The 16,156-nt window shown below is 43.0% G+C and overlaps 1 protein-coding gene across 4 annotated transcripts in view; it reads right to left on the reverse strand.

The window, feature by feature from the left end:
* The window catches only part of Rere (arginine-glutamic acid dipeptide repeats), a 214,443-nt gene extending 198,522 nt beyond the window's left edge, over positions 1–15,921 (reverse strand). For all 4 annotated transcript variants that reach the window (XM_028757843.1, XM_028757840.1, XM_028757842.1 and 1 more), the window contains exon 1: positions 15,455–15,921. In XM_028757843.1, the coding sequence (XP_028613676.1) occupies positions 15,455–15,779 (325 nt within the window). In that variant the 5' untranslated portion in view covers positions 15,780–15,921. The remainder of the gene's footprint in view (positions 1–15,454) is intronic.
* Between the last annotated feature and the right edge of the window lie 235 nt (positions 15,922–16,156).

Raw genomic sequence — 16,156 nt, forward strand, 5'->3', positions numbered from 1 at the left:
ATAAAAAAAGAAACTAATTAAAAATAAACACTGAAACTGAAGATAAGAAGCCAGTAGGGCAGTAATTGCACACACCTTTAATCCCAGTGCCCCAGAGGGGGAGGCAGTCAGGTCTCTGTGAGTTCCAGGCCAGCCTGGACTACATACAGAACAAGATCTAGAACAGCCCAGAGCAGCCCAAAAAAATCCTGTCTCAAAAAAACAAACAGAAACAAAACAGGGACCCCAGGAGTAAAGAGGTAGCACAAACCAATCATTACCTTCTGCCGGGATTTAAGAGCAGCCTCCAGAGGCAGATGAAACCAGATGGGACCAGACAGAACAAAGCTGACAACTCCTTCCCTGAAAAGAGCACAGCTAAGTCTAGTTCCTAAAGAGTCCACCCCTAGGGTTCACAAACAGCAATAAGGGGTGGCATTTCCCCTCCCCCCAACACTGGCTAGCACAGGGGCTGATTCAAGCCATTATCCTCCCTCTGTCATCTAGGTTCCTGAATGAATTTGTTTCCAAAGGGGATTCATGGATGCACCTTCCCAGAAAGCATACGGACTGGTGCAAATTTCCTGGAACTCCATAGCACTGAAAAGTGAAAGCTAGGTCAGGAAGATGAGGGCACACATTTGTAATACCAGCACTCAGAAAGCTGGTGTAGGAGGATCATACATCTTAAGCTAGCCAGTCTAAATATCCAATTCCAGGCCAGCATGGGTTACACAGTGACTTCCCTTTCATTAAAAAGTAAGTGGACAAATGGAAACAAATTCAAGCTGACTATATTCTAGTTACTTGGGAACTGAAGGTCAGCCTATGCCTTATAGGAATACCTCTCTTCTAAAATTAAAATATTAAAATTAGAATTTTAATAAAATAGAAACCAAATACTGTGGCTCAGAGGCTGGTAAGGAAAGTTTACCATGAGCTTAAGGGCAAACAGGACTACAGAATAAGACCTTGACTCAAAACTGATAAACAAAGTCTAAATGTTAAAAAAAAAAAAAAAACACAAAATCAAAAAACCTCACTATATTGAATTGCTTATCACAATACAAGAAAAATTGTACAGTACAATAATGTACATTTTTTTTTTTTTTTTTTTTGGTTTTTCGAGACAGGGTTTCTCTGTGTAGCCCTGGCTGTCCTGGAACTCACTCTGTAGACCAGGCTGGCCTCGAACTCAGAAATCCGCCTGCCTCTGCCTCCCAAGTGCTGGGATTAAAGGCGTGCGCCACCACCGCCCGGCTCAATGTACATATTTTTAATTGACTAAGAAATTTTACTAGCTATGACTTCTTTAAGAACGTCCATAATCTCAGCATGATAGTGAATATAAGATGTCTGAGCATGTTCCTATGACACAACATGAGAGCACTGGTTTTTGTCCCAATGTCCCCGTGGCTTACTGCCTGCCATCAGAATTAAAGTACTGGGTGAGTGTCATCAGAAAGGTAAGACATGAATGAAAATAAAGGCACATTTTTCCTACCAACTTCAGCCCCTTGCCATCTGTGAGACCCTCTGGCCACACGCCAGGTTATACTCCCCCCACTAACAGCGCATGATGCACAACAGAAGATGTGTAAGATAGCTTACTGAAGCAAAGCCAGCACAGGCTGCAGAATGAGACACTCTATAGAAAACAAAAGCATACTAAGAAGCTGTAGCCACTCCTCTACATGCGTGCACTGTGGGAAGTGACCACACAACAAATGTTAATAGTGGCTTTAACTTGAACTTTCACGTATCTGAATTTTTCAATTTTCTTTCTTGAAAGCATACCATTTGTTCACTGCAAAGGAAACAGGCTGGGAAGCCATCAGAAGTGAGAGATTACAAGCACAGTAAATGAACAAGTGCAAACAAATATGCTACCTAACCAAAGCACTAGTTGGGCTAAGGAAGGTCAGTCCTGGTGAACTTGGGGAAAGAACATAAAAACGGAACTATGTAGGCAGCAGAGTTTTGGATAAAGCACAATGGTGAGGCAGCCGGAGCCGGAACCCACATCTTCACATATCAGATGCTCAGCACTCAGAACCCAACAGCTCAGAAAAAATAGAAACTCACAACACAACTGCTGGGGGCTTCAAATAACCAGCCTTATTCCGGTCCTATCCTGAATGCTAAGCGCACTTTTTAAACAGATTACATACTTCATGTCATCAAATATCTTTTTTTTTTTTTGATAGCTACTGCCAGCTTCAAAATCATTCTAGTTTGCAGGCATGAAAGACAGTTTTCCAGCCAGTATAGAGAACAGATCAGAAACCAGATCTCCACTGTGTAGTTGAAAGGAGAGGCACAAACATCCACGCAGGGTTAAAGCATAATTTCCAAGGCTTGAGCTGACAGAATGATTCTCAGGTATAACTGTTGAGTGTGTTTTTATACTATAGAATGGTGGTTATTATAACTACCACTTTCTGGGTAAACTGTTCTTGACTATGTAAAATTACAAAATACTAAGTAATATCCTTTTCCTCTTGTTGCTGGTATGTCTCTTCCCTAAACCGAAGAGAAGAATTAGAATCACACACAGCATTACTGACATCACCATGGTCAACAGTCGCAGCACACTGGTATAAAGGGCCATAAAAAGTCTGAAACCAAATGCTACACAGTGAGGACTGCCTTCCTGAGAGCTAGCAGGTACCTATAGCATTACTAACAAAGCACAAATTCAAATTTTACATTAAAAATTGAAAATTACAAAAATCAATATAATTTGTGTTATATACTCAGTAGTCTTGTGATTAAGACTCTCCAGCTTTTTTTTTTTCAACTGTATCAAGTCTCCACAGCCCAATCTATAGCGACACTGACACCCTATCCGTGTGACACCAGCATCTGCTCAGCTCAGGAAAGCCGAGGCTGAACCTGCAGCAGGCCAGGGCCGAGGCGTGCTCCCCTTCCCTCTATCTCAAGCACTCAGCCCTCTGCGACACTCACCACACTGCATTACTCAACAGGTAGTCCCTAAAATGGTGACTAGAGAAATGTAGAGATTTAAATAAAAACTTATATTCAATACATGGTGACATGAACAGCTATGGAAGCTCTATCATATACAGCCTGTACCGATAATTACAATACAGGGTGACATGAACAGCTATGGAAGCTCTATCATATACAGCCTATACTGATAATCAGAGCGGACATACTTCCAGTTGTACAATGATAATGACTTTAAAAGCAGGATTAAATACACATGTAATGATAATACACATCAATTTAATACACTTGGTAAAGTGACTTCAGGACTTTAGTAATTTTCATGTGTTTCAACTTTCACCAGAAGAGCTAAGTAACTAATTTACCTCTATTAGTTTTATGAAAGTAAAACTAGCCACTACAAAAAAGTTAATTTCTTAAAAATGCACCGTAAACTTTGTACTAAATAGTTTACATTTTTTTCTTTAATATTCCTAGCATTTAGGACATTTGGATATTTCCAAGGCAAAACTTATTTATAAAAGCATTTACTATGGAATATTTAAATGCCTCAAAACAATCAGTCTTGACAATGTACATTTTAAAAAACTTCAACTAACAAAATAAATATACTGCTCCAGTTTTAAATTCATAGATAATATTTTTAATTTTGTAAAGTCTAATTTTCTCAGCTGGCAAAGCTGTCAGAATAAATAGATCTGGAAAGACAACAAACACATGGGTCAATACCAGATTCGAGCCAATCTCTGTTGAGAGCAGAGCCAAATTCTTGCATTTCAATTTAAGTTATGTTACCCAACTCAAATACCACCATGGCACTCCAAATCAAAACTGTCTCCTCTGAAAAAGAGCTTTTACAGAACGGACAGTGTATGACAGAGTAAACAAGTCCTCCAGCAATTTCCTCAGCCACCACAAAGCAGGGCATCAATGTAATTATAATAAAGGGAACATTTAACAATTAACTGAGCCAGCAAAAGCTGAACTTCAGAGCGTACGAGTTCAGCCTCTTGTTCACTAAGCAAAAAGGCAGAGGGTTTCACTAACTGCAGGAGATCACAGTCCAATTATACCCTAGGTAAATACAAATCTCCTTCTACTATGATTAGGGTATTGTCCACCACAGACCAGTAGACTGATTTGCCTAGCCAGCATGGAGATCTTAACAAAAGAACCTGTGTTCTCTCCACACAAAGTACCTATAGGTTCCTAGGAACAACAGTAAGGGTCTCTCAAAGGCTGTCAACTTCCTGCGACAAAAAAGTCCCAGAGGTACAGTGCAAACCCCTCTCAAGACTACTACAGTTTGTAGAAATGCACACAGTGACAACTCGCTCTCTCATTCAGTGTTGGGATTCTGGGTGCTGAGGCATGAATAAACAAGCACTAGACACACATCCTTAATACTCTTTCCTGAAGTTCAAACACGGATTTCCCTTTGCTTGACCAGTACCTTTGTAATAGCTGCCCATTTGTTCAATTGGTATGCTTATATTTCCCAGAGTGCCAGGATTAACACCATGTATCATCACGCCTGGCCAAAATTATGACTTTAAATCCTGAATAAAATATAAGATATGGGAATTGCCATCTACAGGTAAAGGTACTTGCAACCAACCCTGACAACCTGCATTCACTACCCAAACAACATGCTGGAAGGAAAGAATGGACTCTGATCTACACACAGTACGGATGAATGGATGCAGATAGACAGACAGACAGACAAGACAACAGCTAGGAAAGACTTTTTTTTTTTTTTTGGTTTTTCAAGACAGGGTTTCTCTGTGTAGCCCTGGCTGTCCTGGAACTCACTCTGTAGACCAAGCTAGCCTCAAACTCTCGAACTCAGAAATCCACCTGCCTCTGCCTCCCAAGTGCTGGGATTAAAGGCGTGCGACACCACCGCCAAGCTAGGAAAGACTTTTTATGAAAGGTTTTTTTTTTCTTCTTTTTAATTTGGTAGTGTCGAGGGACTTCCAGTCTGGGCCCAAGCATAGAGCAGGTAACAGGTGGCAGCTCCATACCCAACCCCAGAAAACCAAGAGAAAGAGGGACTCCCAGGAGCTTTAACTCAGGCAGCATCCCAGGTAAAAATGAATCACCTGTGAAGTCTGCTGTTAGAAGTTCTAATCCAGATGCTGGCCTTCAAACTTATACTACTCAGACCTTTGAAGGACCACTGACAAGAACATCAAACAGCTAGAGATTGACATCACTAATCTGAAGAAATCCCTCGTTTCGCTGTCTGAAGAGACCTCCCAAAATCGCAAAGATCCTTATTGGACTTGATTTACTCTATTACAATAGAAAAGGCTGTGTACAGCTCTTGACTGTGTACAGCCCTTTAAGAACAAGGTTGCCTTTACATAGACAAGACAAGAAGAGTCAAAGAGAGCATGAGATAGGTAGTGAAGGCCCTAAGAAAAATCAGAGAGAGAAAGAGACAGATGAATGCTGGTACAAGAATTGGTTTTCAGCCTCTCCAAGGTTGTCAACCCTATTTCCTCCCATCTTGGAACCATTATTTGGGTTCTTTTTGCTTTTTTCTGCTGGTCCCTGCCCCTCACTCAAATAGGCGGACTAACTCTGTGATACAACAGATAAATAATTTGGTAGCAAAACCTACTCAGATACATTATCATAAGTTAGCTATGGAGGACCACGAGACTCAAGACGAGGTTGTTACTTTATACAGGGTGTTCCCAAAACCCATCTTCACACAACCTAAAAGGGGGGACTTCTGCCCCTAGACCAAGCAGAGAGGGGCCACCCAGAACCCCCTCTGACAGGCGATCTGAATGAATTCTTGCTTAGGCTGCGAGGCTAAGCACTGCAAGGGAATATAAATAAAAGATAAAAATATCTCTCTGGGTTCCCTGAGGGATAAGCCTGACTGCATAGGGGTTGATGTCAAAAGTATCCCCTCTCCAGGAAAAAGACATCGGGACGGGTATGGCCCTCATGCCTCACTGGACAACAACAGGGGGACTGGAGCCATTACAAGGTCCCCTTCAAATACTGGAGGTCAGGCCTCTATCCCTGCCTTCGCAAGTTTAGAATTGCCACAGCCCTTCTATACTTAGAGAAGGGAGGTGACGTCAGGGGCACCCCTGCTTACACACTGAAGGCCTAAAATCAGCCATAGGCCTAAAATCAGCAATAGGCCTGTCATACATGTATACTAACACCAAGTCTTGGGTCTCAGTGGAAAAACATTGAAACAGATGGCTATAAGCTAATGTCAACAGGCAGCTTTTGTGGAAATTTATAAGCCTGAGTAGTCATAGACCTTGTAAATAGGTAGCCTTGGTGGATAATACCAACTTAGATAAGGACAAGCGAGTCATAGGCAGAGTCATAGTGACTTGTCCCCTGAACCTTCACCCCAGCCGATACCCGGTTCTGAAGATATCTGTATTCCCCCTGAACACCCACACTCCAGTGCCATTCCCTTCCCCACATCCTGCCTTTCTGTGTTTTATATCCCCTGTGTGAATGAATTACGATTTGAGAAAAAATAAATTCTTTTTTTTTTTTTTTTTTTTTTTTTTGTGGTTTTTCGAGACAGGGTTTCTCTGTATAGCCCTGGCTGTCCTGGAACTCACTCTGTAGACCAGGCTGACCTCAAACTCAGAAATCCACCTGCCTCTGCCACCCAAGTGCTGGGATTAAAGGCGTGCGCCACCATCCCCCAGCCGAGAAAAAATGAATTCTTAAAAAAAAAAAAAAAATTGGTAGTGTCTTAAAACACAGCCTTTGGGGGCTGGAGAGATGGCTCAGTGGTTAAGAGCACTGACTGCTCTCCCAGAGGTCCCAAGTTCAATTCCCAGCAACCACATGGTGGCTCACAACCATGTGTAATCTGTAATGGGATCCGATGCCCTCTTCTGGTGTGTCTGAGACACAACAGTGTACTCATATACATAAAATAAATAAATATTAGGAGGAAGAGGGGGACAAAAACACAACCTTTGGTTTTGTGGCACTGAAATTAACTCTAGCACCTACTGCATCTAAGTACTCACTCTTCCTACTGATGTACTTCCAGCCCAGAGCTGAAAGAACTGCACAGTCTACTTTCAGTCTACTAGCGGATGGGGCCATAAAACAGAGCCAACCATGGCCTACTGGTCCACTTGGACCTGCTCCCTGCTCTCATGAAGCTCACAAGCAAAGGGTAGGTTTGGTTTAGTTTTTTTTTTTTTTCATGATAAACTGCAAGAGTGGGCTTTAAAATATATACACACACACACACACACACACACACATATTATTTTATATATATATTTTTTTCCTTGACTTGAGAAAATTGTATGAACTTCAAATTTCAACACCTATAAAAAAGGTTTTTACTGGCATACAGTCAAGGTCACTTATCAAACACTCTCATGAGAAGGGACAGAGACGAGAGCTACATCAGACCCTCTCTGGCCCTTGAAGACATGGTTACTTTTCTGATGACGCTCACTAGGAACAGAGAAGTAGCCCACAGGTCATGGCATTCAAACCACCATGTAGCCCCCAAACCAAGTCGGACTACAGAGGCAAAACATCCGTTTTAACTGACCATTTATCAATCTGCCCATCTGGATATCAGGACCCTTTTGCAAATGTCTTCACCAAGAGGACTAAGTAGCTGCACTATCGCCATTCCAAAATCTTTGCCACATAAGACATTTGGGTTTAAAATTCAGCTAATATTATGAAATCCAGACACTGGCAGCCAACATTCTCCTACCTATTCAAAGAACTTCTCCTTCTAAATGGACTGACATTTACCTTGAAGTCCCCAGTTTCCAAGGGATCCAGCCAATTACTAGAACAGATACAAGAATCTATGTGCTATCCTAATAACCAAAACTAGTGAGAAAGGAACACTGAACTATAAAGTGGCATACTACCAACCATTCTAATACGTAGGAAGATCATACAGTGCAAGAAAAACTATGCCCATTGGCTCAACAATCTCATCTTTAGAGAGGGAACACTCAAAGGCCTTTTCTCCACACAAATAACCTCAAGGACACATCCCAAAGGGTTCTTCCATCACCAGCTACCCCATGCCCATATTAACAGCCAATTCCTAGAAGATAAATAGCTTTGACAATGCTCCCCAAAGAAGGCTCCTGTCTCTGCTGGTGCTAATCTGGGGAATATTAGACCCTTTCTTCATATCTGAAATAGACCATGAAGTATATACTGGAGGGAGAAAGCTCTCTGATACTGCTCAAACAGACAAGCAGAAGGGAAAGGATACAATCCTTACGGAGATGTGGCTGCCTGAATCTGGTGAATACGTGTGAAGGAACAAAATGACCCTGGAAAGTGGTGAGATCTGTAGAGTAAAATCTTGGTAGAGTGAGACAGTTAGTTGTTGAGAGTCAGGAGATCTGACCTTTCTAACAGTGATTTCATTTTTCAAGATCTACTGTACTTTATGTGTATGTGTGAGTTTATATGCATGTACACCATTTGGGTGCTTAGTGTCTTAAGAGGCCAGAAGGAAGTATCAAATCCCCTGGAACTGAAGTTACAAGTGGTTGTGCACCACTATGTATGTGCTAGGGACCAAGCCAGGGTCCCCTGTAAGAATAGCATGTGCAGTTGTTAGCCATTAAATTACCTCTACAGCCTTAGCACTTTAGTTCGAGATTATTAAAATGGAGAGTGCCCCCTTCAATGATTAGGGGCACAAGATGGAAATAAATACACGATTCCAAGCACCTCTTGAAAGAGACAGAGCATGCCTGGAGAAGAACACAGAGGTCTCTAAATACAGTGGTAGAGAAGGGGGAGGGGCAGAGCAGCACAGACTGCTATGGCGTCTACTGAACCTACGAGTCACATGAAAAGGTTTTCTGACAGGAATTTTAGTTGGTGAGTTAAAGACAAGGGAACATGAGCCCCACAGAGTCACGCCATGACTCAGAGATAGACACTATACTGGTGAACGGTGCATGGCTCTTCAGGGGTCAGTCAGGTAGTTGGTGCCTAGCTAGGCCCTGCAGAGTACACAGAAAGTATTTACAAAGTGTCATGGATGACTACAGTCTGCTGCTGTGAAACAGCCTACACTCAACGGTAGCAGTAATGTGGAATTCAGTACAGTCACCAGTGTTCTCCAGACGGTGGCCAGAAACCTTTAGTACAGACACCACGCATGTGTGAGAGGCTGCTGCAATGATACCTCCTTCCTGCCAGGGCTCAGACCATGAGGTACTAGGAGCCTAAATATCTGGGAAGTTCACCTCCTTCCAACAACGCCTGCTACCCAAAATTTCAATCTCTCTCAATACCCCTAAAACCACCCTCGTGTGTGTGGCGGTGTGTGTATGTATGGGGGGGGGGGGCGGTATTGCAAGTGAGAGGAATAAAATATTCTGTTTTGGGGACTGAACCCTATGCATGCTAAAATGTCAATCATTAGAAATATGTCATTTGTTTGTTTTTGGAGACAGGCCCTTGCTGAACTCATGACCCTCTTACTTCAGCCTCGTAAGTATCTGGGGACCAGGCATATAACCTCAGAAAAGGCTGAAATGGAACTTTAGGGGAAAAAAGAAGAGCAAAAACATTATATATTTTGTATTTTCTAAGAAATCAACCTATTTCCTTTTTTAAAAAGTAAGGCATATTTCTCCTTGTTTTGGGCTGCTGCGGATCTAGGCATGAACTCTAGCACTGGGATGCGGGGACATCTGTGGGCGGTAGTCTTCTCCCTCCACCATGAGCTTTCCAGGTATTAAACTCAGGTTGTCAAACTTGGTCTCAAGATCTTTACCTGCTCAGCTATCTCACTGCTCTCCAAAACTAGACCACAGATGTGTCCTTCCTACTAGTTAGTTATCCCACGGCCATACCACCCTCACATTCCTACTAGTTAGTTATCCCACGGCCATACCACCCTCACATTCCTACTAGTTAGTTAGTAGTCAGTTATAGTAGTAGTTAGTAGTTAGTTATCCCACGGCCATACCACCGCCACAACACCACTCTTACCCACATTCAAGCTCACCAGTCCCTTGGCAATCTATCAACTTTAGAGCATCCAAATCATGGCAAAGCAACCAATCAGAATTTAACTCATCGGCTACTTTTTAACTATTACTGTATTACAGTCTACTCCAAAATCTGAAGCCAGGAAACTGGAGAAATGACTCATCAATTAAGAGCACTTTCTGGTCTTACAGATCTTACAGTTTTGTCCCCAGTATCCATAAGGCAGCTCACAACTACCTGTAGCTCCAGTTCCAGCTGATCTACTAACGCCCTCTTATGGCATCCAAGGGCATTACACACATGTGGTGCACGTACATATATGTAGGCAAAACATCCATACCCAGAAAATTAAAAATCAATCTTTTAAAAACAACAAAGTTTCAAGCCAGGAAACATCTTCTTGTTCTCTTAAAAATAAAAATCCAGCTCTGTGGTTTTCCCTCTTTAAAAAACAGTGACACGTGTGAGGAAACCCCAGATTTCAGGAAGCCTCACAGGAGATCGCAAGTCTGAGGGGAGCAGAGGTAATATGGGGTAGGGGCGCCTCCTAGGATCCTTTTTGCTTTGCTTTGTTCTGCTGAACTCCCACCCAACTACAAGCACACGGAGAGCACATGCGAACTCTGATCCTTTTCGGCTCTCAAGAGAATAACTCATCTTCTACTTACACATTGACTGAAGGACAGCTGCAAAACACTGCCCCAGAGAAGTGACTCTCACCAACTGAAGATGAATTTAAATCACTTGAGAATGTTGTCAAAAAAAAAAATACTGATTCTGATTCAGTCTATCAGTGCTGGAACCTCAGAGTCTACATTTCTGACCAGCACTTTGTCTTGCTAGTCACCTGACTCAGTGATCTTTCCTTTATGAAATCAAGGACATAGCCAGTCTTAAACTTTCTGTCATTTTCTCCTTATAATTTTAATAGCCTTAGAATTGCAGTTTCTCTCATTTTATCTAGCGTCATAGATAAAAGCCATTTTTATATTATGAGGAATGTTCTTTTACATACACAGAGTTCGAGTAACTTCCTAATATACACTAAAAGGCAACCCTTCCTTTGGGATCAAGAAATTTCAGGAGAACCAGAAGAAACAGAAGTTAACATGCTCGACAACTAAAAGTGCATTATAATGTGATTACACATACGAATAGGGCCAGTAGAATGACCGCACAGGCAAAGCTCCTGCAGCACAAGCCTAAAAACCTGAGTTTAGATCTCTGGGACCCAGAATGGGAAAGAACTGTCCCCCAGAAGTTGTCCTCCAGTCTGTCCACACACATGCCACGATGTATGAGCCTCCTCCAATAATAACAATAGTAATACACTTCAAAAAACACCCCAGCAATGTTTCCCTAACAGTTCTAAAACACAGTTACAAAGATGAAATAGCTGCCCAGCCTGGATCACTCAAACCTGATCTCTGTGTCCTAGGCACAGAGCTCTTGCTGTCTACCCACCCCTACCAATGTGACCCACAGTGGCCCAGCAGGTGGCTCAGGAACAGGGCTGTGGCGGATGTGATGAGTTTAGATGATCCGGGGTAGGTTATGCCCAATGCCTGGTGTCTTCATAAAAGGGAGGGATCTGGACACACGCCAAGACATGCAGACAAGAACAACAGCCAAGTGAAGACTAGATTTATGATGACAGAAGTCAGGATTGAGGCTTAGAAGTTTCTCCCTAGTTTCTTCAGGGGAACATGGCCCTGCCAGTTTACCAGTCTTGGGGTTTCAGCCTCAATATGCGTGCTGTCCTGATAAAAGGGACACCGCTGTGGTGGAACCCAGGAGCTCTGCAGTGCTTTGCCACCGAACCCCTAGTAAACTACCACTGTTTATGATGCTTCCTCAGTAGGAGTAAGGCCCACAGCAGAGCAAGGTGAGGCACACTTGTAATCCCAGGAGCAGTTCAAGATCTGGGGGTAGGAGTGACAGTGAAGTACTAAATATACACAGGAAAGGACGAGTGTGATCAAACTTCAGAGAATGGACAAACTTACATAAGCACCACCAAGGAAACAAAGCATGCTCAGAACCCCGGGGCTCCGCTCAGGCTAATTCACGTACCACAGCCCATACCCTACCTCCTGACTTTAGAGATTACTGGGGCCTCTTTTGAAATGTCACGTTAAAAGGAATCATAAACTATTAAACTTTTAGATTCATTCAACTTTTTAAAGTTGTTATTGTTTTAAATGCCATGTATGTTCTCTTTTAATTCAAAAGGACACCCAGGCTTCAACATTTTGCCTCATTTGGAGTCTTCTCAGTTTAATTCCATGTACATCAAAAGAAACCATCACATCTCAATCCTATAAGTAGAAGAAATTTTAGAAGGTATGATATATTTATATATACACACAGATGCAGACACACACACACACATACACACACACACACACACACACTCGAATGATAATCCTTGTTAAGGAAAGGTGGCAAGCCTGGGAATGGAAAGACAATGTCACTGAACTAATGATGGATGTGGTGCCCTCATGGACACTGTTCTGGCCTGAGGAGCTCAGCACACTCTTGCTAGCTCCACTGCTAACACTTCTGGCTCAGGAGGACACTGCAGTGATGAAGAGCAAAGGCACAGAAACCTCTGTGCTGGACAATGAACAAACTTAAATCTTAACAATTTGTTTCTAATAACCTGAATAGAGAACTGGCCTTCTGGGGTAAGGAACACAACAGCCTCTCCTCAAAGAACCACTGCAGGGCTCACTCTTTTGTCTATCTGGTTGGTTGGTTGGTTGGTTGTATTTTTTTGAGACAGGTTCTCAGTATGTAGTTTTGGCTCCCCCTAACTCAAAGAGATCCACCTGCCTCTGCCTGAGTATTAAGGTTAAATGCATGTATGACAACCCCCCCACACCCCCTGCCGCCCAGCCAAGGGCTCTTTCTTAATAATACTTTAGGAGATACTTAAACTCAAAATTTCCACATATTACAGCCAATTTAAAGATCTGTCCAAAACCTACCAATCTCTTGAAGAACTCTCTTCTAACATCCTCTAAAAGCACTAAATGTCTGAGAGTCAACTAAGAAGCCATGCACCATGCCTATACTTCCAGTATTTGGCTTCCTGAAGGCAGGAGGATCAAGATTCATCCTCAAATGCACAGAAATGATTCAAAGTCAGCCTGAACTACATGAGACTGTCTTCAGAAATAAGAAAGGAGAGAAAGACAGATGTGCACAATAACACATGCCTAGGGCCCAGCTGCTCAAGAGACTGAGGCAGGAGTCACAAGTTCAAGTCTTGCTGAGGTACTCAGTGGGACCTTGATTTGAAACTATAATTTTTTTTTTAAAAAAAGAACTCAGACTGTATCTTAGTGGTAGAGTAAAAGACCCCGAGTTCAGTCTCCACTATAAAGGCAACAGAGAACAGAGACAGTGACAGAAAGACACCAGGAAGGAAAGGCAGGGGCAGAGGCAGGGGCAGGGGCAGGATATGAAAGTCCGAATGGAAATCTACTCATAGAACCCTACTCTTGACTTTTCAGTTGACATGAACCTGAAGAACGGGCAATATTTAGCAAACCTCCATTTAGAAATTATTTGGGAAAGTCATTTAGCTTGAAATTTAAGCTTCCCAGCTGGCAAGCACTCTACAAAAGGGCAAATGCTCACATTTGACCAGGAGAGCTCAGATCACAAGGACTCCCAAGGAGTTCCCAACAGCTCTGTTTAACAGCTGACTGCATCTGTGACTCCAACTACAGATCCGACTAGAAACAGAACAGTCATGGTTCCAGCACTTGGGAGGCAGAAGAAGCAGGCAGATCTCTTAGTTCAAGGCTAACCTGGTCTGCAGTTACAGGATAGCCAGGAAGAACTACACAGAGAAACCCTGGTGTGTGGGGGTGGGGTGGGGTAGGGGACTGGTAATGGAGGTAGGATGGATAGAAGGAAGGAGGGAGGGAAGGAAGGAGGGAGGATAGAGAAAAGGCACTATCTGTGTGGTCAGACACTGTAAACACAGCCACAAGAACAGCATTTCCATTGTCCTAAGAGTCTTAAGTAACCGATTATAACTGCAGTATATGAAATACTATACACAGGTCAGAAACAATGCTACACATTTATACAAGAGACTGCGGGCCGGGGGGCCGCGCCCCCCCCCGATACAGATCAACAGAACCTTGCTTAGCCTGTGTGAGACTGTGTTTGCTCCTCAGCACTCTTTTGCAGAGTGCTGAGGCATCCACAGATGTATGCACTTGGGGAGAGGGTATGAACAACATGTCCCAAGTCCTTTATACATAAGAGCCAGCTGTTTTGTAATCAAGCGCTTAACCATCTCCTCCCACATTTCTTTGAGAATATCAAGAAGGAGAACTTCCCAACAAGCTGTAAAGGGGGCACTGTTTCCTAAACACAGTTACTTGAAGAAGTTAGTCTCCTTTGTCACAGTCCATAAACAGCAGAGGCGGCAGCAGGTGCTGTTAAATGTCTTGCTGTAGGACTTCTCAGAGCTAACTAAGTATGCATCTCTCACGAAGGGACAGTCTGAGCAGCATTTTCCATAAGCACCCGGAAGATTCCATCTTATATACGATGAGCAGAGCTGGCATTTGACACTGAACATTGCAGCTGGCAATGATTCCAACAATCCCACGTTATGTATCAACAGAAGAAAAACAAGTACAACTTCCCTTCCCGTGCTTATCAGACCCTGTATCTGAAACCAAAACCTGACCTAAAGCAAAACAACAAGAAAACAAACGAAACCCCTATGTTAAATGGGCAAGCAAAGCCGAAATGGTCTGAAAGGTTGGGCAGCTGAGATATCCTGGTGGTCTGCTGCTGAGTCTGAATCTAAGAGAAGCACTCCCAGCATTGGAACCTGCATGGCTCCCTGTCAGAGCTTCAAGTCCCCCAAACACCCCGTCATTGACAATTTCATATCACACACCTTTCTTCTCAACTGTCAACCAAGAAAATTATAGTTGTAAACAGGAGTTTGTCTAGTGCTGATTATTTTCTGAAAAAATTCAAAATAAACACCTACCTATATGGCTTCCCCAAAATGTGGAACTTTCTACAAACAAATTCAGAAGCTGAGTTCTTCTCAGTGAAATGACTATGCTAGGTTAATGACATCCTTTAACTCCACTGTTGGGAAAACATCAGACTGGGTGAGAGAGACTCCCAGTGTGTTGATCAGACTTCCTATGAACTTCCTGTCATGGCTTAGTACACTGATGGTCAGAATATATCTACTGAAAAGAATAGAGAATCCATACAGCTTAGTTGCTGCTGTCTGTTACCACTGACTAAGAAGCTAAAAGTGCACTACTTTGGTGAAGGCTTATCCAAAAGTGATAAACCTTGCTCTGAAAAAGGTTTCAGGTTCACTGATTTAATTTTGCTACCTCAACCACTGTCTGCTCTTTTGGACTTCAGGTCTTCCCTAACAGCTACAAGAAGTCTCTGCATGTGAGACCACGTCTCTCCCAAGCCCTGTGCAGACAACATGTGTTGCTCTTACCTCCCGGTCTGTAGACAACGTCATCCTCAGTGATGTAAGATGTTATCTCGCCAGTGTCTGTCCTCTCATAGCGAGACTTTTTTTTCGGAGGTTTCTTTCTGCTCTTCTTGGTGGACTCCTCCGTGGTGGCACTGTTGTTGTCATTGTCTTCGTCTTCGCTGTGATCGCTCTCAGCATAGTTCTTGGCTCCTCCCTCCAAGGTGCAGCTCCTTCGAGGCCGGGCATTCTCACTCTCTCGTGCTTTGTCTCTTTTATCTCTCTCTCGGTCCCGGTCCCGGTCCCGGTCCTTCTCTTTGTCTTTGTCTTTCTCTTTGTCAGCTGTCATGATTCTCCACGTGCCTTCTTCTGTCCTCTCACGGCTAGGCCTCCGTGAAAGGTAGACAGTGAGCCTGGGCTTCAGTCTTCTGAATTTCTCACTCAATTCCAGGGAAAATCCAACCACTCCAACAACCCCAACGCTTCAAAAATGCTAAGAGAGAGAGAGAGAGAGAGAGAGAGAGAGAGAGAAAAGGGAAAGGTCAAATTGGCTTTTCCTTGATGCTTAAATGTTTCCTCCTATTTCCTTCTTAAAATAACATTCTGCTTTTTTACAATGCCAGTGCTGGAGAGAAGGCTCAGAGGTTAGGAGCACTGGCTACTTTGCCAGAGGACCGATGCAAGGTTCCTAGTTCTGAGCACCTACAGAGCAGCTTACTCTGTAAG

The sequence above is a fragment of the Grammomys surdaster genome, unplaced genomic scaffold (genome assembly GCF_004785775.1).
Source record: "Grammomys surdaster isolate TR1022 unplaced genomic scaffold, NIH_TR_1.0 126185, whole genome shotgun sequence".
Taxonomy (NCBI): Eukaryota; Metazoa; Chordata; class Mammalia; order Rodentia; family Muridae; genus Grammomys; species Grammomys surdaster.